At 51.0% G+C, this 21,037-nt stretch overlaps 1 protein-coding gene and 1 long non-coding RNA gene across 5 annotated transcripts; one reads left to right on the top strand and one right to left on the bottom strand.

Moving 5' to 3' along the window:
- Nucleotides 1-5,007: 5,007 nt before the first annotated feature.
- On the bottom strand, nucleotides 5,008-6,177 carry LOC117244782. The gene is made up of 2 exons (XR_004498515.1): nucleotides 6,128-6,177; nucleotides 5,008-5,967 (listed from the first exon to the last, which is right to left on the bottom strand). It is a non-coding gene; the product is annotated as an uncharacterized LOC117244782 (long non-coding RNA).
- Nucleotides 6,178-6,305: 128 nt separating this feature from the next.
- On the top strand, nucleotides 6,306-20,396 carry ELOVL1 (ELOVL fatty acid elongase 1). 4 transcript variants are annotated; one of them, XM_015636355.3, is made up of 8 exons: nucleotides 6,306-6,364; nucleotides 16,577-16,638; nucleotides 17,087-17,277; nucleotides 17,439-17,519; nucleotides 17,727-17,783; nucleotides 18,133-18,238; nucleotides 18,392-18,528; nucleotides 18,934-20,396. In XM_015636355.3, exons 2-8 carry the CDS (start codon nucleotides 16,593-16,595, stop codon nucleotides 19,186-19,188), a joined length of 873 nt encoding a protein of 290 aa, XP_015491841.1. In that variant the 5' UTR covers nucleotides 6,306-6,364; nucleotides 16,577-16,592; the 3' UTR covers nucleotides 19,189-20,396. The 4 variants fall into 4 exon arrangements, with proteins under 4 accessions (XP_015491841.1, XP_015491843.1, XP_015491842.1 ...); XM_015636357.2 differs by lacking the exon at nucleotides 6,306-6,364 and adding an exon at nucleotides 6,962-6,991; XM_015636356.3 differs by lacking the exon at nucleotides 6,306-6,364 and adding an exon at nucleotides 7,308-7,489.
- The last annotated feature ends 641 nt before the right edge of the window (nucleotides 20,397-21,037 follow it).

The raw sequence follows: 21,037 nt of genomic DNA, 5'->3' as shown, positions 1-21,037 counted from the left end.
GGAGCCGGGCAGCTCCGGGACAGGGGCAGGAGGAGCCGGGCAGCTCCGGGACAGGGGCAGGAGGAGCCGGGCAACCCCGGGCTGCGGAAGCCCCACTGCAGCTGCCGAGGAAGTAATGACTCACAAAATACTTCTGTGGGTGTATCTATCATTGTTCTTAAATGTTCGTATTCACTCATACGGGGTGTTAAACCAATAGGAAAGTATAGGAGTGTTCCAACCCACATTTTGAGCGTGCAGCTCCCTCTCCCTTTGCTTTTTTTGTGTCCTGTGCTCTCTGCTGTGTCTTGCTAGAGCTCAGTTACAAGATGCTTGTCCCCTCACACACTTTTAGTAAGGCCATCAACAACACCTTTTGGAGAGGTGAGTATATACCTGTCACTGGGAGAAGCAGTGCATCCAGCCTCTCACCACAGGAGATGCCCCACTAGTACTCTCCACTTCCCCTGTGCCCCTTGGACCTGCCAGGCAGGTGCAGGAGGCTGTGGCAGACCTGCCACAAGTTTTCTTATCCCTTCATTTCCTTTTTCTCCATACCCACCATGGGTCTCAGGGCATGTACTTGTGCTGCTGACTGTGCCAGTGGACAACCTCAGAAGCAGCAGAGAAGATGCCAGGCAGGCCACAGAGGACAGTATCCCCTGCCAGCCTGCAACCCAGACAGGCAGGCAAAGCCCAGCCCTGGCTGGAGCTAAACACGGCCTCATTTCATGGCAAACAATTCCTCTTTGTGCAGCCTGTTCTCCCAGAACAATCCTTTGCTCTGACAATATCCTTTCTATGGCTTAGTCCCTGTGGAGTGACCAGCAGCGTGCTCAGCCTGATGCCTGGCAGCTCACACCCCACTGCCTCATGGCCAAGGTGCAGCACCTGGGACCCCTGCCCTGGGCAGCCTCTGCTAAGGACTCTGTGGCCACTTCAGGTCAGGGCAAAGTCTTCTCAGCAAAGTCCCCAGCACAGCCTGGAGCATTTGGGAGGCTTTTTTCTTCTACCTTTGCTCACTCCATAGAGCTGCATGGCCCCACTGTTCCACCATTTGGGAGGACAGCCCTTGGACACAGTTGTGGAGTGGGACATATGGGTGTCAAGTCACCAGATCTGACTGCAATCCCAACTGCCAGAGTGAAGAAGTCACCCAGCTTTGCCAAGCTGCTCTCTCAGGCTCCAGGCAGTCTGGAACAGGTTGCCAGAGATGATCAACTCCTGTGGGCTTTAAATCACAATGATGAAATGAAGTTACTTCATATGGAAAGGTGAGACTCTGGGGATGATCAGGACCATGACTTTCTCATCACATGCATTTCTCTCTTCCAGGAGCATATGGCCATGAGAGAGCCTTGAAAGGTCCCTGAGAAGGGGCAGTTTTCAGGTCCCTACAAGAGATGGAGCTCCCAGAGCTCCTGTGCACTGCAGGTGGCCAGTCACCAATACTTGTACAGTAACCGAGGACTCCTGTTGAGCCGCAAGTGCTGAAACCTTCAGACCTCCTGACCCTTTCCAGCCTCCTGCCAGTCCACTGGGCCTTGAGGTGGTTCTGCCATGCCTGCTGCCATGCAGAGACACTGAAGAATGGGCTTCTCCAGGATTCTGGTATCCTTAGACACCTTGTTGCGGCTATGGCTCTGCTTCTTTTCCTCCCACCACCACATGATTTGATGGATTTGAAACAAGCACCATTATTCCATAGGACTATCCTGTAGGCCACAGGAACAACTAAGAATGCTTTAACAGGTCCAGAGTGGGCTGAGATTTCTGGCACATCTGTGGAGGACCCCGGGGTGTCCTGTATTGCTGGGGTGATGTTGCCAGGCCATGGTGATGCTGACACTCATGCCAGCCCTGGAGAAGCTGCTATGCAGCTGACTAAGAATTCTTATCCCAGCAGGAAACAACAGTCATGTGTGCTGCCCACTCGGGCTGGCAGGCAAAGTCCAGCAATTAAGCACACTGGGGTGAAAGTCTGCTCTCAAAGCTCCAGTGCACCACCACAGTGCCAGCAAGCTTCCAGGTGATGCTTTCACCGCCCCTTTCATCTCACGGAATGTCTTTTTGCAGGTGATGTTTTAATGTAAAACTACAGTGTCATGTTACAACTGGGGTTTCAGCAGGGTCATTTCATGCCTGTTGGCTACAGAAATGTTGTGGGTTGTTTGCTGGTAGCTTGAGGGGCTTAAAAGGATCTCAAATTCCAGGAATGAAAACATTTCTTTTGGCTTAAGGGGAGAGGGCAACAGTGATGGGGTAATTTGCCTTTACTGCCACTATAATGTAATCAGCACAAATAACACACAAAATTTTGCACAAGGTGAGTCACTTAATCTTGACATTAGCCCTGGAAGGAGGCAACACATCAGCCTGAGCAGCACATGCCCAGGCATGGCCTACCTGCCCACCTCCATTTATTGAAATTGCAGAGCAACATGATGGCATTTAATGGGCCTTCAGGTGCCAAGTAATGTCATCTCTCACCACTTTTAGTGGCCATGAAAGCTTTTTTGATTCTCTCAGTATAGAGAGGTGTTGTAGGAGCATTTCTTGGATGTTTTGTGATTGTGAGCATAATCAGTTTACCATTTTTCTCCCATGGAGTCACAGAGAAGGTGTGCAGCAATAATTTGTGGTTGATAGTGCTTTAGAGTCCTACCTCAGGGAATGGCAGAAGGGTAAAACAACATTACAGAGGCAAATTACATTGTGTTTTTATCTGGTCACATGCAAAATCTTTGGTTTTTCAGGATTAAATAGAAAAGGATGGGAGGATCTGTAAATCATCTTCTCACTCCACAAGTGTAGTAAGATGTGTAAATTTACTATGTGTATCAAATACATTACTGAAAAATTACAGGGCCAGTTGTTCATGTGTTTCATTTCACTGAATTAATTTGAAGTTTTTGTTTTCTTTTTGGTTTTTCAAATTGAAAGATGTTAAAGTTTTTGCCAAATAAAACTCTCACCATTCAATTGATTGGTATTTAAAAAAATAAATTTGTAGTTATAAATTCATTGAATACGAGCATATAAATTTACTATATAAACCAGGCATGATCAAAAAGATACTTTAGTTCCCCAGAAAGCCAGGATTTTTAGAATTTCTAGATTCTCAGAAAACAGAGAAACTTGACACCTGAAAAGACTGAAACCTCCCTTTTCCCACCCAGCTGCATGGTGAGCCTAAGCCAGTCTTCAAGACTGGCACCAGAAAAGGTGCAACACTGCACTAGCATCTCTCATTACATGCATAAAAAATTATCATTACTAATCCCTGAGGTCATAACCTCTCAATGAACTTCATTCCTTTTCCATTGCTTAGTTCTTACAGACCTTCCCATCTGATAGTCTGGTAATTGTCTGCACTGAGGATGGCTTCAGTATTTGTGCCTTCAGCAAGTTGCATTAGCTCACGCCTCCTTTTTGCACTAGGGCAGAGCCATGAGGGGAAAGAGAGGTGTACTTGGCTCTGCAAGGAGCAAGGAGAAAGCTGAAGACAAGCCCTGGTGGGGGGAACAGTGCAAAGGAGAAATGCAGAGGCTCCCACCCACCTCCATCTGGCTGGACCCCTGTGCTAAGAAGGACTTGACTAAAGCTCAAGTGAAAATGGTGTGTTTCACTTGAATGAAACGGAGGAAGGAGCCTAAGCTTTCTCAGACTAGAACCTGGTGCAGTCCAGGCTGCTGGGACCAAGCACAGTTGTTTCCTGAATTGCAGGTGAAGAGTTAATGAATTGTAGGGCTTTGCCAGCTGCAGAAGTGGCTAGTGAAAGCAGGACTCTGTCCTGCAGGCATGTGACAGGGTCACCTCTGGTCTGGTGGTCCAGACTGTAGTCAGGGTGACAGCGAACAACTTCTCTCTCCCAGATTTCAGGTCAGATGGGCAGGATTCAAGAAGGAAGCAGAAGATTACCCATCTATAAAAAATTCTGTCCCAAGACACTTTGGGAAAATCAGGCTATACACAACAGGTCACATCACTTGTCTCCCCCACCCCTCTTATTTTTGAGGGATTTTCTTTGCTATGTGTTCTTGTGCTACCCTGCTTCCAAAGAGGCTGGCAGGCAGAAACACAGACCCACAACATGTAGCAGATTAGTCAAGTCCTTGTTGGAAGCCCGTCCCCAAGGGTTAGGAGGGGACCCCGCATCACCCCCTTGGACAGCACAGCACCAAATCCATGTCCCTGCAGCCAGGGCACTCCTGCAGAGCAGGGTCCTTGCTCCAGCTGGAGCTCCTGCCCAGGCTGCTGCAGCACTTCAAATGTTGTGGGAAGGGTGAACACCAGGGAGCCCAGACACCTGCTGAGCATGAGAAGTAAACAAAGGCCAACATGCAGACAAAGGGAACCCATCAAAGCTTGTGAGCATGAAAAGAACAACAAATTGATGGAGCAAAAATAAAATTGTAAAATCTATTCGATATGTTGGAGAATTAAGGAGAGAAGCAGAAGATGCAGTAGAAAGGAAAAACTAATGTGCAAATACCACACAGAAATAATGGTGGAGGTGGCAGACACAACAGGGAAATGGAATCCAGGACAAAGAGAGGACAAATAAATTGCATTCAAAGCAGAAGAAAAGAGAGTGACCTGGAAATTAATTCCAATAGCAGGAAGAGGCTGGGCTGTGCAATTTGGGCTCATTGTTAGAGCCTGACAAGCCTGCCAGCAAGGGTGGATCCAGAGGAGAGAAGGAATGCTTGGAGAAAGCTGTGAGATGCAGGATGCAAGGTGGAAAAGAATCCAGTACTAGGGAGTATGAAGGAATCCACTGGTCTCTAACTCCATTACAAACTACATAGCAAGGTTTCCACTGATTTGGACCACAAATCAACTAAAACTAGAGTAATGTTACAAAATAAAAGGAGAACAAAAAAACCACAAAAAACCTGAAGACTAATAAACAAGGCTGATGCCTATATTTAGCAAGGGAGTAAAAGTGACACAGAATGCTTTGGCTTTGCCAGTCTTGTGTTAGCAGTATCCAGTTAAAGAGTAACACAGCACACGGACAGGAAATAGAGGATAAAATAAAGTTTATTATGTCTGCTAACTTGACAGTTAAAAAAAAACCAACAACTTTCTATAAAGCTATAAGCCCTGCGTGGACTCAAGGGAAGCAGCTCTGAACTTTGGGACAAATTAGGAACTGTGGTATGATACAAGCACAGGAATTTCATGTGAGAAGGAGTGGTTAAGATCAAGATGAAAGCAAAGACTGAGGGAAGGGAGCATATCAGGACACACAGGTTACTACTGAGGTACTTTGTGGATATTTTTATAAATTAATTTCCTTGAGGACTGGCACAATATTAGGTGTAATCTGAGGAAATCAGAATGTTGTAGTGCATTAACAGTGTAGGGGAAGGTAAAGGAATGCTGTACCACCACAGAAGGGCTAGAAAGTCACTAGAAGAGACACTGACCTGTCTCTGCAAATGCAGCAATGCCTGTATCCAGATGGGGAATTCTCACTAGGTACAACAGCACAAGTTTGCAGCTGCTCCTGGTCACCCATCTTTAAGAGAGGAAATGTGAACAGTAGTACAGCAAAAAGAACTACCGTGACATTAGGTGCAGGGACAGGCAGACTAGTAAGAAAATGCTGAAAAAACTTGTTCAGTCTTCCCTGTAATGGCTGAGAGGGAGATGATTGCAGTCTACAAATACACTGTAGCTTGAACACCAAGGCAGGACCTGGGTGAGATAAATTATAATGCAAGCACATGAAACAAATGTTTATTAACCAGCCGTGCATCAAATTAAGCTGGAAATAAGAAGATGGTTCCAAACAATTAGACTCGTAAGTTCTGAAAACGCCTTCGGACCAGACGAGCGCGAATCAAGTCTCGGCCACTTTTTAGGATGCAGATTGGCATGGCTGTGAAGGCGTCACAGGATGGAAACACGCTGGAAACTGCACGCGGTCAGAGTTGGCGTCTCTGGGTTCTGTCCGGTGTCCCCGAAAGCTCGCGGCGCCTGTCGCGGTGTCATGAGGGGGAAAAAAGCCTATGAACTGCTGGTATATGAACCTGTACGGGTCTCCCTCATGCCGTCACCACCACCCTCGAGCCAGCTCTCCACACCGCACGCTGACCCTGCCCCAACCCGCATCCTTTCCCAGCCATTCCCCTCGCACCGCTCAGCCCCGCAGGCAGAGCCCGCCCGGATCCCGCCGCAGCCCCGGCCCCTCAGGCCCCGGCGCGGAGGGCGTGGCCACGGAACGGGCGGGACGCGGCGGGCGCTCCGATTGGCCCCGGCTCTCCTGGGGGCGGAGCGCTGCACTTTCTGCCAATCGGCAGCGATGAAGGGGCGGGGCTTCCCTCTTTAATGGCTGGGGGGGCTGTGGCGGCGGTAGAACGGGGTGCGGCTGGTGGTGAGTGCGGGTGGTCGTCGGGTGGAGAGTGTGGGGCTTATTCTCACTTGCCGGGAGTGGGCTGAGGATGTCTGGTCTGTTCCAGCGGTCCTTTGTCATGTGTGTGAGGGGGGAGTTTGGGTGGACGTGTCCGAGGTTAGCGGTGGGTCGAGGCTGGTCGATAGGGTGTGCTGAGGGGGATTTGGAAGGTAGTTGCAGAGCAGGAGGGTACTGGGGAGGCCTTAAAAGGGTTCAGCTGCTTTTGGGGGCTTAAGCTTTGCTGCCAGGAATGGCGGGTCCTGCCCCGGAGAAGCCATGTGCCGGTTTGGCACCTGTTAACTAGCCTGCTGGAGGAGGCTTGTGCATTTATATGTCCATGTTCCCGTCACCTGGGATGTTCATGGTCACGGCAGGAGGTGTGTGGTGTCTCCTCACCGCGGGGCTGGAGGGGTGCGTGGGGGAGGCCGTGGCCTGATGGGTGGGATGGGTGTTGTGATATCGTGACGTGCCCTTGGCGGGTGATCACGCTGGGTGCGGCTGTAGAGGCTGTCACCCCCCCGGAAAGGGGAGTACCCGCAGTACAGTGTGGCAAGTCCACCAGTGTGCAAACCTGCCCGTGTCAGACGGAGGGACCCAAGTGGAGTCCGAGTTGAGTTGTTGAAGTTTTTTTTTGTTTTTTTTTTTCTCAAAAGCAGCAGGGTCCTGACTGTGTGCGGAGCTGCAGTGCTCCTTGGCTCACAGCCTGGTGCCGCTGCCCCAGCGCACCCCTGGTGCCAGGGAAGGGCGCAATTCCCTTCCCGCAGTCGGCTGCTCTTCTTCGGGTCAGAGCCGGCCCCTCTGTGCTAGGCTGGGATGCTTTCCCGGCCGGCTGGGGCAAAGGACTGTCCCTCCGCGCTGTGTGCCGTGGCACAAACACCGGCCTCCACCTCGGCAGGTCTCTGCCAGAGGCCGCGCTGGGTCCCGGCCCTGACGGGGCTGCCTCCCCACTGCTGGCCGGTGGCCCGAGCCCAGGGTACGCTTGCTTCCCGGCTCAGGGACCGGTGGCTGCGCAGCCTCAGGAACGAGATCGGCATCGCCCTGTTGGCGTTTCGGCGGAACTGTCCCAGCTCCACAGGCAGCGGAGTAGCCCCGCGGGCTCGCTGAAAGGTGGCTGAACCCTCACACATCGCGGCGGGGGCTCGGGGCCTTTCCGGCCCCGCTGCGGCCCTTCCCAGCCGCGCAGGCCCCGCTGGGCCGCGGCCCCGCTTCCGGGCCCGTCCGCGCCACGCCCGAGCCGGGCCGCGAACGGCCTGGGCGGGGGGAACCCGGCGCTCTCTCCGGCGGCAGCGGGGCTGGGGCCTCTGCCAGAGGGACTTGCAGGGGTGGCAGCAAGGCTGAGCGGGGCGCTGCCCGGCTCCCGTCGTGGGCACCGGGCTGAAAGCTGCTGGTACGCTGAGCAGCCGAGGGCGGTGGTCTCCTGCGGTTTCTCTGCCGCGGGGCGCGAGCAGCCTCCGGCTGCTGGGGAGCTTTCTTTTAGACAGCTCTCGGCATCAATGTAACCATTCAGATGGCTCTTCCCTCCTCCTCCGGGCAGGGTGGCAGTACCAGGCCTCCCCCGCTGCTGCGACACAATGTCAGCTTTGAGTGCTGGCTCGTGTAGGTGCTTGGCCTCCCGCTGGCCCTCGCTCTGGAACGCGGTGGCAGGAGGAGGAGGTCACTGTCACCCCCCTGGTGGCAGCAGTTGCCTGGCCTCGAGCTCGCCTGGCACTGGTATGGTTGTACACAGGAGTCTGTGCTTCCTGGACCACTGCAGGCTCGATAACCACTTCCAATACAGGGCTTGGTCTGTGGATTTCTTCACATGGGCCAGTTCCTCTGTTGTAACGAAGTGGAAGCTGGGATAGCTACTTATTTTTTACGTTGTAACAGACTAAATGAGTCAGTATAAATAAGCATTGCAACAGGAGGCGAAGCTTTGGGGGCGGCTATCTATGCCTTAGCGCCTGGGCTGCTGCCTGCTGAGAGACTGTCAGGTGCTTTCCCAATGACTGATCATATTGGTTCTGAGGTCCTGAAGGCAGGGAGGGAGAAGTGGGATGAATAGTCCTTCCTATTCTCAGTTGGAAGCATGGGATAGCACTGGGTGCTTTACCTGCTAGTGCATTTCCTCAGAGCATCTCTTCCCTTCCTGGAGACCAGGATTGCCTGTGCAGCAGTGCATCCATCCTGCTGTGCTGTCCCAAACTGGCCACCTTCTCTTCTACCAGAATGCAGCCAGGGCAGATTCCTAGCTAGATGGAGCTGACCTTCCTACCAGACCTGCTGGGCAGCTTCTTGAGGATAGTTTAGAGTCAAACAGTTGGCTGAGCCCTTAGGGCTTGACTGAGACTGCTGTGCCTTATCTCTTTCCTAGGAAGCCACACTCTAGCTCATGTGTGTGAGCTGCTGCTAACAGCCTGTGCCTGTGAGAGTCAGCAAGATGCCAGCTGTTGCAGCATCTACTTGCTGCATCTTGCTGCAGATTAAGCTGTGCCACCCACACAGCCTGGGCCTCTGTGGTCCTGCCTTATGTTGTATTCTGATTTTTCTTTCCTGACAGTCCGTTGAGAGGGCGATTATTTGGTCATTCAGGGAAGAGAGAGAAGGTACTGTTAAAACTGAGACTGGGGAGTAAAAGCTTGCTCTGACCTAGAGGTGTCTTGTATCATATGTTAGAGACAGAAAATAAGGGAGCTTATTGCATAGTATCTTTTCTCTCCTGGTGGAGAAAAGCTTTGCCTCCTGAGGAACCTCTGAAGCTGGTGTCAGAAGCAGGTGCTTGGCTGGGCACTGTCCTTGAATGTAACAGTTGAATGCTTTCTCCTTTCCTGCTGGGGGTTACAGCACAGTGAACACTCAGTCTGAGATGCTTACAGGGCACACTGGGAGTGGTGCCTGTGATGGCTTAAGAGATGCTCTGTGTCTCTGTGCTTTTGTGTTGGAGTTCTGCTGGTGTGTGTCCTACCAGATGTCAGATGGTGGGAGTACTTGGGCTGGAAAGTCTGGTTCTTGCCAGTCAAACAGGTGAGGCAGCTTGGGCTCTTATAGGGAGGAGACGGTCCCCAGGAGCCAGGACTCTTCCCTGCAGGAGCTGTGGGACTGCTGTTTCTCAGAGATGACAAGTTGCATCTGCCACAGCCTATTCCCCACCATCAGACTGTTGTTTGCATTCTGAGCCTTTAGTGGCTTGAAGATGGAGGAGGCGGTAACTGGGTCTGATGTTTCTTGATTTCCTTTAGTGTGTCATAAGGTTAATTCTTCCCTCTGGGATGGATCAGGGTGGTGAGCTGTCAGTGGCAGCAAGTTCTCCAGCTTTGTTGCATGGAGTGCTTTTACTCTGTGGGTCAGATCAGCTAGCTTGCTCTCATCCTTTAAGATTTGCTCTGTACACACACAGATTTTATAACTCGTGCTGCTTCTACTTACCCCTAAGAGGCTTTCCCTGTCTGTACAGCAGTAGAAGCAAGTGTGCTGACTTTGAGAGGTTAATCTACACTTATGTTGAGGTAACCAGGTTTCATACTTCACTTTCTTTGTGCTTGGAAGACTGTGAACCTGCTTGAACGTGGTAGCCATCAAGCCCCAGGCTTGTTGGGTTCTAGGTGCATATACTGTGCTAATGGAGTATGGCATCTTCATACCATTAGAGAACATCCTGCTCTTAAGATTGTGTGACTCCACTGCTTTCTTGGTGTGGAGGGCACAGGACCCAAAGCTGATGTCATGGTAAGTTCCAGGCAGTGGCCCCTTGTTTCATTGAGAAGTGGCTCTGGGTTCACACCTGGACTTCTTGAATAGTCCAAATAAAGCTGTTGGAGGGAATTTGTGACTCTTTCCTTTCTGTATCTTGCTTTGTAGATTTTAATGTCCTTTTTATCTTGATGTGCCTGTCTAATTAATGCACAGGCCTGAATGGGGCAGAGCACACTACTCATTACTGTGTCATGATTATAGCCAGGGCTGTGAGAATAGATGTGAAGCCTTGTATTGAGGCATTTACATAGTGATTAAAACCAGAGATGAATGCTGTGGTACAGCCTGTCCCACCTCCAGATAGGGGTACACTGTTTCTTTGCTAGGTGACTTTAAAAGGCTTGACCTGATTTTGGATATAGGTGTTAAAAGTTTGCCTTGCTCAATGTAGCCCTGCCTGTCCTCCTGTCACCTGCCTGGTTCTGTCCTTCCTGAGTGTGCTCTGTGCCTCTGGGGGGCTGCTGGGTGCCTTCACTTCAGAGAAAGGAAGCTCAGCCATCTCTACCTTCCCCCTTCGCCTGGTGCTGTATGAGGGAGTGACACATGTCAATATGGTTAGCTCAGAAAGGAAACACCTTATTTTCCACTTTTGTTCCTATCTCACATGGTTTCTTTTCTTCCTTCACTTCATTACTCCTTTGTTCCTTGCTATGTCAGATTTTCTGTCTAATGTTGCCTTTTCTGTTATTTTTCTCTGACTGCTCTCATCTCTACTGATATCAGTTCTCTGAATATGCAGCCACCAGCTTTGAATGGGATAAGGAGTAAACTACTCTTAACAGCTTGGGGAGGTGCTGCCCCTGAAAAAAGTATGCTCTGCTTATTAAACCTCTTACTGCAAGGTATGTTTTTGTGGGACCTTGAAGTCTGATTATCTGCCTTGATTTTTGTACGAGGTTACCAGTACCCTATTGCAATGAGTGTCCTTTCCCTGAAAGCTTGTGAGGTGCCACACTGACTGTCAGTCGAAGCTTTCCTGCTAATCTGGGAGTCTCCTCTTGCTTTCCCTGCTTCCTGTGATTATGGGAAGGGAAGAGCTTAATCCGTTTGTAGGATGTTATCCAAAGGCCTCAGGGTTTTACAGCCACTGCGTGAGAGAGTGGTAGGGTATTAACACACACCTGGTGAAGATGAGGAAACCACTCATCTTCAGGCAGGACACTTGGATCCAGTGTGCCAGGAGCAGCACCCAGCCAGTCTGATTCCCACACCAGTTGCAATGGCAGCTCTTGCAAGAGCTGTTACATATCACTGCTCTGAGAGTTTGCATCCCTTATGTGAACACAGACCTCCTGTACTGACTTCAGAATATGCTGATATAGAACATATGGTACCAGGTTGTTGGCCATGACCTTTGACACTCAGCATGAAGTAGGTGAGCCAGAGGAAGCGACTAGTGGATAACCTTCAAATAGGAAAATTTATCTGGTGGTGCTAGCATAAAGTTTCCTTTCAGTCTTTGTAGTTATGTTGTGGACTGGGTTCTGGGACTGGTTGTTCTCAAACTGCAGTCAGAGTTTGCCCCGAATCCTCAGATCCGAGGTGCCAGGCTAGCAGAGCTGCTTTACTGCTCTGCCCTAATCTGTTGGTATGGCTTTCCATACTTAAAATGTAGATCTTCTGGTTGTCCTGCCAGTCTTGTCTCCCATGGCTGGTGAGCTGGTGTCAGGCATGTCTTTAGACTGATTTCTTTTGAGAAAGATCATGACTTTAGAAGCATGTGAATAATGCTTTCATAACTTGAGTCTTCAGTGAATAGCTGAAATTATTTGCAGGATTGCAAATTTATTTGAATACAGCTCTCCTGTTGAGTGGCCTCTGCTGTGTGTGTTTCAGCTGGTTAACAGGAGATGCTGTGTGTGAAGTAAGTGTGTCATGCCTGGTTACAAGCCCCTCTCCCTTTCACTGGGCACAGAGCAGCAGACTGAGAGATCCAAATTCACTTTTCTGTGCTTCACTGTACACTTCAGTTTCAAAGTGATCCCACTGTGGAACTGATAAAAAACAGGGGTTTGCAGCTTATGGTGGTTGGGCTCCTTCCCCCTCTTGTCTTACTCTGATTGCATTGCTGCCTGTGTGTTGTTTGGGGCAGATAAAATTTCATGTTCCTCATCTTGCTGGATTCACTTGTGCATAAGCTCAGGAAAGTTTCTGGAACTGACTGTCAGCTCTTGGTGGTGATGTTTTGCAGTGCCAGCCTTGTGTGTACAGTACACACCCCATCTGTGCCTGGCCTGGAGCTGCCGGAGCCTGGCTTGATCAGTTCCACTCTTCTGCAGGGAACTATAGTCCATGAGCATGTGGGGCTGTGTGCAGGCCTTGCTGGACCCCACAGTGACTTTCTAGAGCTCCAGGCAACTGGACAGGTGCTATGGCAGGGAGGAAGATACCTCAACCTGAGAGGTGATGTAGCTCAAAACTGCATTAGGCATCAAGCCTTGATGTCAGCTTGTAGGTCAGGGATGTGAGTTAGTTTCACATCTGGCCAACTGATTATCTCCTGACCTTTGAGGGCTGCTACTCCCCGGGAAACCCCACAGGGGCCAGGCCTGCTTTAGCGAGTTTGGTGAGGGCCCTATGCCAGCTCTCCCTGGGGTGGCAGCTCTGTGGCCACCTACCAGATGGTTTTGGTGCTGCCTTTAATTAAAACTAGTGGGAGATGAGGGTGTCTGTTTATGCACTTATTACAGGACTGATTTCTGACCTGAATGCTGAGGAGTAGGAGTATTCAATGTCTGGGGCAGAGTCTGTTGCTTGCAGATTGTTGTTGTATGGAGAGATGCACACCCTCCAGGGCTGTTAACAAAACTAACTGGGCTGAGCTCTGGTCTCTGTCAGTGTCATGGTTCTGACACTGCTGTGGTCTGACTGGGGCTGGCCTTGCTGTTGTTGCTGAAGTTGCACTGATTATCTGTATAGCTTGCTGGAAATATGCAGTGTACGCTTTGCTTGGTGTAAGCAAGTATTTAATCCTTGATGTTGGTTACTGGAGCAAATTGTGGCCTGATACTCTAGTTTAAAAATAATGGGAACTTTTCTCTGACATGGGGAAGTGACTCCCTGTTGCTGAGAGATAGGAGATATGTTGCAAGGTTTCTCTGTATCATGCAGGGTGTGTCTGGGCCCCTAGGGTTCCTGCTCATTTGGGATGCCTCAACCTATTTGCTTGATTTCTTTTCACCTGTTCAAGGCTCAGCTTTGGGTTTCTCATCTCCTCCCAACTCCTTACCTAAGAAGGTCAGGATTTAGGAGGAGTCAGAGGAAAGTAAATGTCCTCCATGCGCAAAGAGGATGGATCCAACCACTGAGCCATGAACACCCGCAGTGTGTGATGTGCAGTGGAGTGCAGTAAAGCAGATGCCTGTTTGGGTGGTGAACCCCTCTCAGAGTGCAGAGGGGTGTTGTGCACAGAGGAGATGACAGAGGAGAGTTCAGGTTCCTGGATAGTTGGTGCTCTGTGCTGGAAAATCCCTGTCTGCAGTAGAAAGGCTGCCATGGAAAAGTCATGATTTTTAGGCAGGCAGTGCACTTCACATCCCACTGCCTAGTGAATGTAATTCTTGGGTCTGCCCTGCAACTCGCACTTTGCTGCTCAGCTGTCAACACCCCGAGGCCAGTGGCTGCCCCTTGGGAGACAGAAGGGCAAGACATACTTTGGCCACTTTGATGCAGGATGATGTAGCATGCCAGCGTGGATGGATGCCAGGTCATGCAAAGACCTGAAGACCTCAGGAGTTTCCCTGGAGATGTGGTTGCTCTGTTAGCTTAATTTGGCAGGATGTTGTTCTGCCTAGAGAAACTGAGGAAAACTTACAGGTCCTTTCTGTAAGGGCCTTTAGCATAATTCTACTATGTCTGTCCTGGTAGAAGTCTTGGTGCTTGCCCAGAGCTTGTGTTCAGGACAAGTCCAATGCCTCCCAACTTCCTGTGGCATGTGTGGCTGTAGAAGTGTTGGAGGTGCCTCACAAAACAGCAGTAAGAGAGATTTGTGACTGTTCATGCTGGTGGGGACTTCTGTGCTAGTCCTGGTTTCAAATGGGCTTCTCCCATTACTTGGAATAGTTGTCATGGACCATGAATTGTTTTGAGCTGTGGTCCTAGTTGTCCACTGGTACTGGAGGCTTTGGCCCAGCATCAGCAAAGTGATCTGTAGTCCCTGAACTGAAGTGTTTTGCTGCAGTGCGAGATGTAGCTTTGAGCTCAAAGACAGCTGATACCCTTCTCATCCTAGCCTGCCCAAAATAGGAAAGTACAAGGCAGGATTTTTGTCTCTGCCTTAGACCTGTAGTGAGGCTGACTCATTCACCTTGATAAGATAAATGCAGACCTTGAATAGTCAGGTGCCTCTGCTGGGAACTGACTCTTGAGGGCTCCTCAATCTAGCAAATAAAGGTGTAGCTGGATGTAGTGGTTGAAAGCTGAAACTAGACAGACAAGTTTGGAGCTTGCTCTTAGCCATTAAAGCAACATAAAGCTCAGCAGCTTTCCAGACTTGTACTTGCTGTATTTCCCACAGCTGAGCCTTGAGTGTCTCTTAAGGATGCAGTAGTTCCTGCTATACTTTTAGCTGGCCTTTGCTGCATGTGGAGAGTGGATTGTCTTGGCAGTGTTCTTAAATATAAAGGCAGAACCTTAAATATTACTTGCATCACTGTGATACTAAAGTGAGTATTACTTGCTATTAAACCCTTTGAAACCTTGGGTTGGGAGGGTGAGCATCTATTTTGCTGCTGAGGTGCCCTTGATGTGTGAGGGGATGAGACCTAAGTGGGCTTTACCCTATTGCTCCGTTTGCCTCCAAGATGGCACCAGTGACCTATCTATGCTTTCTGAAACACAGCAAAACTTCTTGGGCTCTGTCCTTGGGCTCCGTGGTTGTGCAGGCTGCTCTGGAGCCTTGCTTGGTGGAATGGGTGTTTTTGGAGGATTGATATGAAGGAGACCTCTTCCTGCCTGTTGCCCTTGCAGAGAGGTGGCACTCCCCAGTCTGGAGGAATGCAGAGGGTATGACTGGGCAGGCACAGAGCCAGCACCACTGCTGCACCAAACTGATTTGCAGGGCATGGTGAGCCAGAATGGTGTGTGCCAGGCCCCCCTGAAGATTACTGACAGCAAAGCCTGCCATGGAGATGCCTGGTAGCTCTGCAGAGGAAGTGTCTACTGCCATCCTGCCTACAACAAAGATGACATTGAATTCTTCCTCTTGTCGTGAAGCTGAAGGAGCAGTGCTGGTGTTGGCTGGTGGGGGCTTGAGGTGACAGTGGCTGCTGAGTACTTGGGAACCTTACTGGGAAGAAGGGTACTCTGGCTTCAGCCTCCTGGCTGCTGGTCTGGAAGAGGCAGTGTGCTTTCTGGTGGTGGCAGCAATATACCTCCTGGGGAGACTGGGCTGGGGACTCATTTCCCCAGGACATGTGTGGGCAGTGACTCCTGTGCACCTTCTTGGAGGGAAGGGGTAGGTGGAGTGTCTAGTAGCAGCTGTGGGGAATGCCTCCCTCACAGATGGATGAATCAGGTGAGGCTGGGCCTATGCTCTGCCTCCCTTCCTGCTGCTCTGGTGTCCTGTGGGCTGGGGAGAGCTTGGAGAGCACAGGGGGATGGGTGAGGGTGTTTCCAGCTTGCCTGCAGCACTAAGAGCCTGGGCCCTTCCTGCTTTTCTGGGGAGCATCTTCCCAGATCACTTTCTGGTGTGTGTTTATACTGAGGCTGAGCAAGTGTGGGGAGTGTCAGTCCTGGTCCCTGCAGCTTTATGTTGTATGGCTTTCTCTTGTCTGGAAGGTGAGTGGAAATGCCACTGCCAAGCGAGGTGCACTTGGTCTCTGAGGTACTAGGTTATGTGCTGGTAGGTTCTTGTCCGGAGGGTTTCGTGCAAGGATGTGAAACCAGGAACTTTGACACTAGAAACCGATGCTTGTCTCTGAACCTAAGGATTTCCTTCCTTGTGTAATCTGCCTGCCAGTGATGGTGTGCTGCTTCTGTGGTGGGAATCAGTTGTCAGGAGCCCAAAGCTGATCATAAAGGCACTGCACTGTGGAGAGTGTGGCCAGCCCTGCATCTCCACACCAGGGTCAGACGGAGCAGTGTGCTGAGTAGGTATGGCTGCCAATGCTGGTGGCTATGTCATGGTGGTTGTGGGTGATAATGCTGGAGCTTGTACAGCAGGAGCAAGATTAAGGGGCTGTAGATACGGTGCTGAGGTTGGAAGCTTTCCTAGCTGGCTTGAAATGTTGAGGTCTTGCCTTGGAAGGACTGCTGGCACTTGATGTGGTTCCCAGCAGAGCTGGGGAAACAGGGCCAGGCTCTGTGAGAAGTAAGAAGGCCTGTGGCTCAGCTGGAAAGTGGATGCTAGTGCGTGATCAGCTGAAAGCAGCACTAGCCAGCCCTGCTGATCTGCAGGGCTATGCTCTGTAGGCTGCCCTCCTGAAAAAATAGCTACTTGATCTCCCCTGCCTCTTTCCACAGAGATACTGCCACCACCATGGAGGGGATTGTGACTATGTATCAGGACTTCATGAAGAAGGCAGGTGAGTGTTTGGCTCTGCCCAGCTATCAGAGGTAGCACTACATGCTTTCCTGCCAGAGGCACTGGGGGGTGGTGGAGATCCAGGTGATGCATTCCCGAGGCATCCCTGGGTCTAACTGCATCCTGTCTTTGCCCCTACACAGATGCAGCTCTGGGGTTTTTGTGCTGCCTGTTATGAGGCTGTCCTGCCTCAGTGCCTGTACAAATCATTTTGGGGCACTTGTGCTCTCCTGGACAGAAGATTTCCAGGCTGTCCTGCAGCATGTCTTCAGGCTATACTGTGCTAAGTCCGGCTGACTTCACCAGCCTCTGCTGCAGACTGCTTCCCTACTTGCACTTGTGTCCTAGAACAGGATTGCCATGGCCTTGCCTCCATTGTGGCAGTAGCACCGCTGGCAGCAGGCTGGGGTGAGGATGCTAACTGCTCTGCACTATGGCTCTTTCTGCAGACCCCCGCATTGCTGATTATCCATTGATGCAGTCCCCGTTCCTTGTGATGGGCATCCTTCTGGGATATGTCTACTTTGTCCTATCCTTGGGTCCCCGGCTAATGGCCAACAGGAAGCCTTTAAACCTGAAGAAGTTCATGGTGCTATACAACTTTTTTCTGGTGGGACTCTCCCTTTACATAGTCTATGAGGTGAGTTGTCAGTAGCTTGGTTGGGCATGTATAAAGCAGTGTGTGCAGGCTGTGTGGGTGATGTGGCACCCTTTTTCTGGCTGTTCTCTGCCCTTCTGTGCAGAGCTTGATGTGCAGTGGGTGATGTGTTAGGTCTCACCCTGATGATGCTCTTGTTGCAGTTCCTGATGGCAGGGTGGCTTACTGGGTACACCTGGCGATGTGACCCTGTGGACTTCTCACAGGACCCCAAGGCCCTCAGGGTGAGTTCTCATCCCTCTCCTGATAAGTGGGGATGGCCTTTAGTGCTTCTGCTTGGACAGCAGGTTCACAGCTTCTGCCTTTCCTGAGGCAGAGGATGTGCAGTCTCTGGGCCTTCGTTTCATGCCAGGGTAACTGTATGGAGCCCTTCACTCAATGGGCATGTTCAGGGTGAGGCGGGTCTCTAATGTTAACCTGTTCTGTTACAGATGGTCAGTGTCGCTTGGCTCTTTGTTTTCTCCAAGTTCATTGAACTGACAGACACGGTGAGTTACTAAGAAGGCCCTGTCATTTGCTGGACAGGGAATTGAAGCCCAGTGTATTTGGGGTAGTTGCTTTTGCAGCCCTTCCAGTCTGACCTAGCAGTGCTTCTCTTCCGGCATTACTGCCAGGGAGGCCACTCTGGAATATTAATGCTGAGGCCATTCTTTACCTACTACAGTTCTGGAAGCTGTGGGGTCACCTAATGGGTCACAATGAGTGGGAGAAAGGGAGGGAAACATCACTGATGATATCATCACATGATGATGAGATCTGACACTGAATTAATGGCCCAGCCTGCTCTAGCTACTCCTAGGGCTGCAGGTCCTTGATGCTGCTGGGTTTTCATTACAGGTGATCTTTGTCCTGCGGAAGAAGAATGAACAGGTCACATTCCTGCACCTTTTCCACCACTCTGTTCTGCCATGGAGCTGGTGGTGGGGAGCAAAATTTGGTCCAGGTAAGATGGCAACTGCCTGGGTGCATGGATTGGGTAGAGTTATCCCAGCATGCTGAGAAAGGGGGTTTTGGCCCTGCTGTGCTCTTAGCAGCTCTGTGTACTGCTGATTGCTGTGGAGTATTGACTTACACTAAGGAAAATCTATCTTAACAGGGGGAATGGGCTCATTCCATGCCATGATCAATTCCATGGTGCATGTTGTCATGTATTTCTACTATGGGCTCTCAGCAGCCGGACCTGCCTTTCAGAAGTACCTATGGTGGAAGAAGCACATCACAGCCATCCAGCTGGTGAGTCTGTGTGGTGGAGCAGAGCATGTGCCTGCTGTGAAGGGCAGGCCAACCCTTGTAGATTTGAAAGGTACAGCCAGCAGCAGTAGTTGTCTCCTCTGTAGCATATTGCTCTGAGCTTTTAGCAGCTGTGCCTCACTGTGGGCCTCTGCTAGCTCTACCAGCCTGCTTGGGGTGTGGGTGCTGTTCAGCTCCTGGGCTGCAGCTATCTTGGGAGGGTTAGAGGCATATGCTGCTTTGAGCCTTGTGCCTGCCTCTTCCAGCTGCTGCTGACTGCCTCACCATAAGGACCTCTTCTTCAGGCTGGGAAAGGAGTCTAGGTGTTGCCTTTAAAAATAGGGTCTCTAGTGGGTTCCCGGACCCTGCTTCCATGAATAACTTGTTTTTATTCTGCCTTGCTCTCAGGCACAATTTGTGATTGTCTCCGTCCACATCTCCCAGTATTACTTCATGCCCAACTGCCAGTACCAGTTCCCCATCTTCATTCACCTTATCTGGATTTATGGGACCATCTTCTTCATCCTCTTCTCCAACTTTTGGTACCAGTCCTACACCAAGGGCAAACGGCTGCCCAGGGTGGCTCAACAAGCAGCCCAGCACAACGGTAGCAGCATCCATGAAAATGGCACTGTCACCAATGGCAAGGTCAAAGCCAACTAGAGGGTAAAGTGCTCCCAGAGCCAATGAGAGCCCCGGGGCAGAGGCAGCTGGGACCTGTCCCTCTGCTCCTGGGTGCCACTAGCCAAGTCAAGTGCCTACAGACTGTTGTACCCCTGTGCCCAGTCCTGCTGTCCCCTGTCTGCATGCTCAGCCCCTCTGCTCTGAGCAGTTATGGGCCACTTCCCCTCCTGGGAGGGCTTGTGCTGTTTCTCAGTGTTGCTGAGCAGAGAGGCAGCTGCCTGCATCACAGCTGTGGGGCTGCAGTCCCATTCCAGTGTTTCCAAAGGAACTTTCCCCAAGTGCCTACATCTGGCTCTTCTGCCTAGGGGCCATTTCCTTCTGAGTAGGACCAAAAGAAGAGACTGCTTCCTGTCCTGGTGCCCTCTCCTCTTCCCTGTCTCACAAGAGCTTGTGTGGATGAGCAGATTTGTCCCTGGCTGCTTGTTACTGCCAGCTCATGTGTGAGTGCTCCTGCTCTACGATGCCTTGTGCCACTTTGTTCCCTGCCACAGTGCTGCATGTCCCTTCTGGACCCTTTGTGCCCAGTTTGGGAGTCCTGCCCTGGCGTATCTGTGCCCAGGTGTCTGTGGAGAATGTAGGGGCAGTACTTACGGGACTTAAGGGCCCAGACCTGCCCAGTACAGTACACATGCCCTGTGCCTAGTACATAGCCGGGGCTGTGACAGCCTGAAAGGCTTCCCCCACACAATAAGCCCAGGTTGCCTTGCCGTTCTTGTACCTGGGCTGGGTGCTTAGTGTGTGCTTAAGCCACACTTACCTGATCCTCTATGGCAGCTGGTGGCTTGCTCCAGGTTGGGGGAGACCAAGCTCAGCCTAGTCTTGGACCACTTCCATTCCTGTAAATTCAAGACTTGAGCAATAACTGCCCCTAAAATCAGCTGCTGGGCTCTCCTGCTTGGGACCAGCTGTGCTCTGGCATAGCCTGAGCACAGTAGAGGGCGGTTTTAGTGTGCTTTGCTGTGGTGCAAGAATGAACACCTCTTGCCTCTGTGGATCTGACTGGGCCTGTGTGAAGATGTGTTCTGCCCTTCAGCAGGGCAGTGCAGCAGCTCTCCTGGCCTGGTGCCTGTCACCTGCTCTGGCTGTAACCAAAACATGCTGATAGCCTCTAGGATGAGGTGAAGGAGCCAGGCCCTGTCAGATTGGGCTGCTCTTCTATCACAAATAAACAAACAGAAGGAGAAATGGCTCTGTCCTCTTGTTTTCTTGGTTTAATGTAAGCAGAAGCTGTTCCAGGTGCTGGGTCCTGCCCAGGGTGGCTGGAGGCAGGGCTGGGAGAAGCAGCTGGTGTAGCAGGTTTGTGCTGGGGGAAGAGGGTGATAGTTGTGTGCTGATGAAGCAGATGGCAGATTGTTTCCAAGTGTTTCGGTAGAGCAGTGCTCAGGGCTGGAGCAAGGCTTCTGTTTATGTGTCAAGGCTTCTGTTGTGAAAGTGACTCCACCCTGTCAAAAAATGGCTGGGGTGGAGTGTGGGTGTGGGCTGGGCCCTGGGCCACCTGCCCAGGAAGAACTGCTGCTTTTCAGAAATGATGGGGAGTTGAGGTATGGCAGAGCAGGGACTAGAGACCTTGGAAACTTGAGTACTTACTGCATCGGCCAAAGCAAAAAGTGCTGCCATCCTGTGACTGCCCCTGCAGCATGAATCTGTGCAGAATGTAGCTCATTCTGTAGCTGGTTGGAGGGAGGTTGATGTTGCTGCCTTGCTTTTGCTGCAGAAGTGCATCTTGGCCTGGCTCTGTTATCTTTCCAACTGTCTCATTCTGGTGTCCCTTCATTACTGTTGGGGTGCAGGGCTGTTTTCCCCATCATCCCATGACTGGGGCCCTCTT

The sequence above is a fragment of the Parus major genome, chromosome 8 (assembly GCF_001522545.3).
Source record: "Parus major isolate Abel chromosome 8, Parus_major1.1, whole genome shotgun sequence".
NCBI classification, from domain to species: domain Eukaryota; kingdom Metazoa; phylum Chordata; class Aves; order Passeriformes; family Paridae; genus Parus; species Parus major.
Note: the sequence above shows the minus strand (reverse complement) of the source record. Positions and strands in the feature narration are given on the sequence as shown.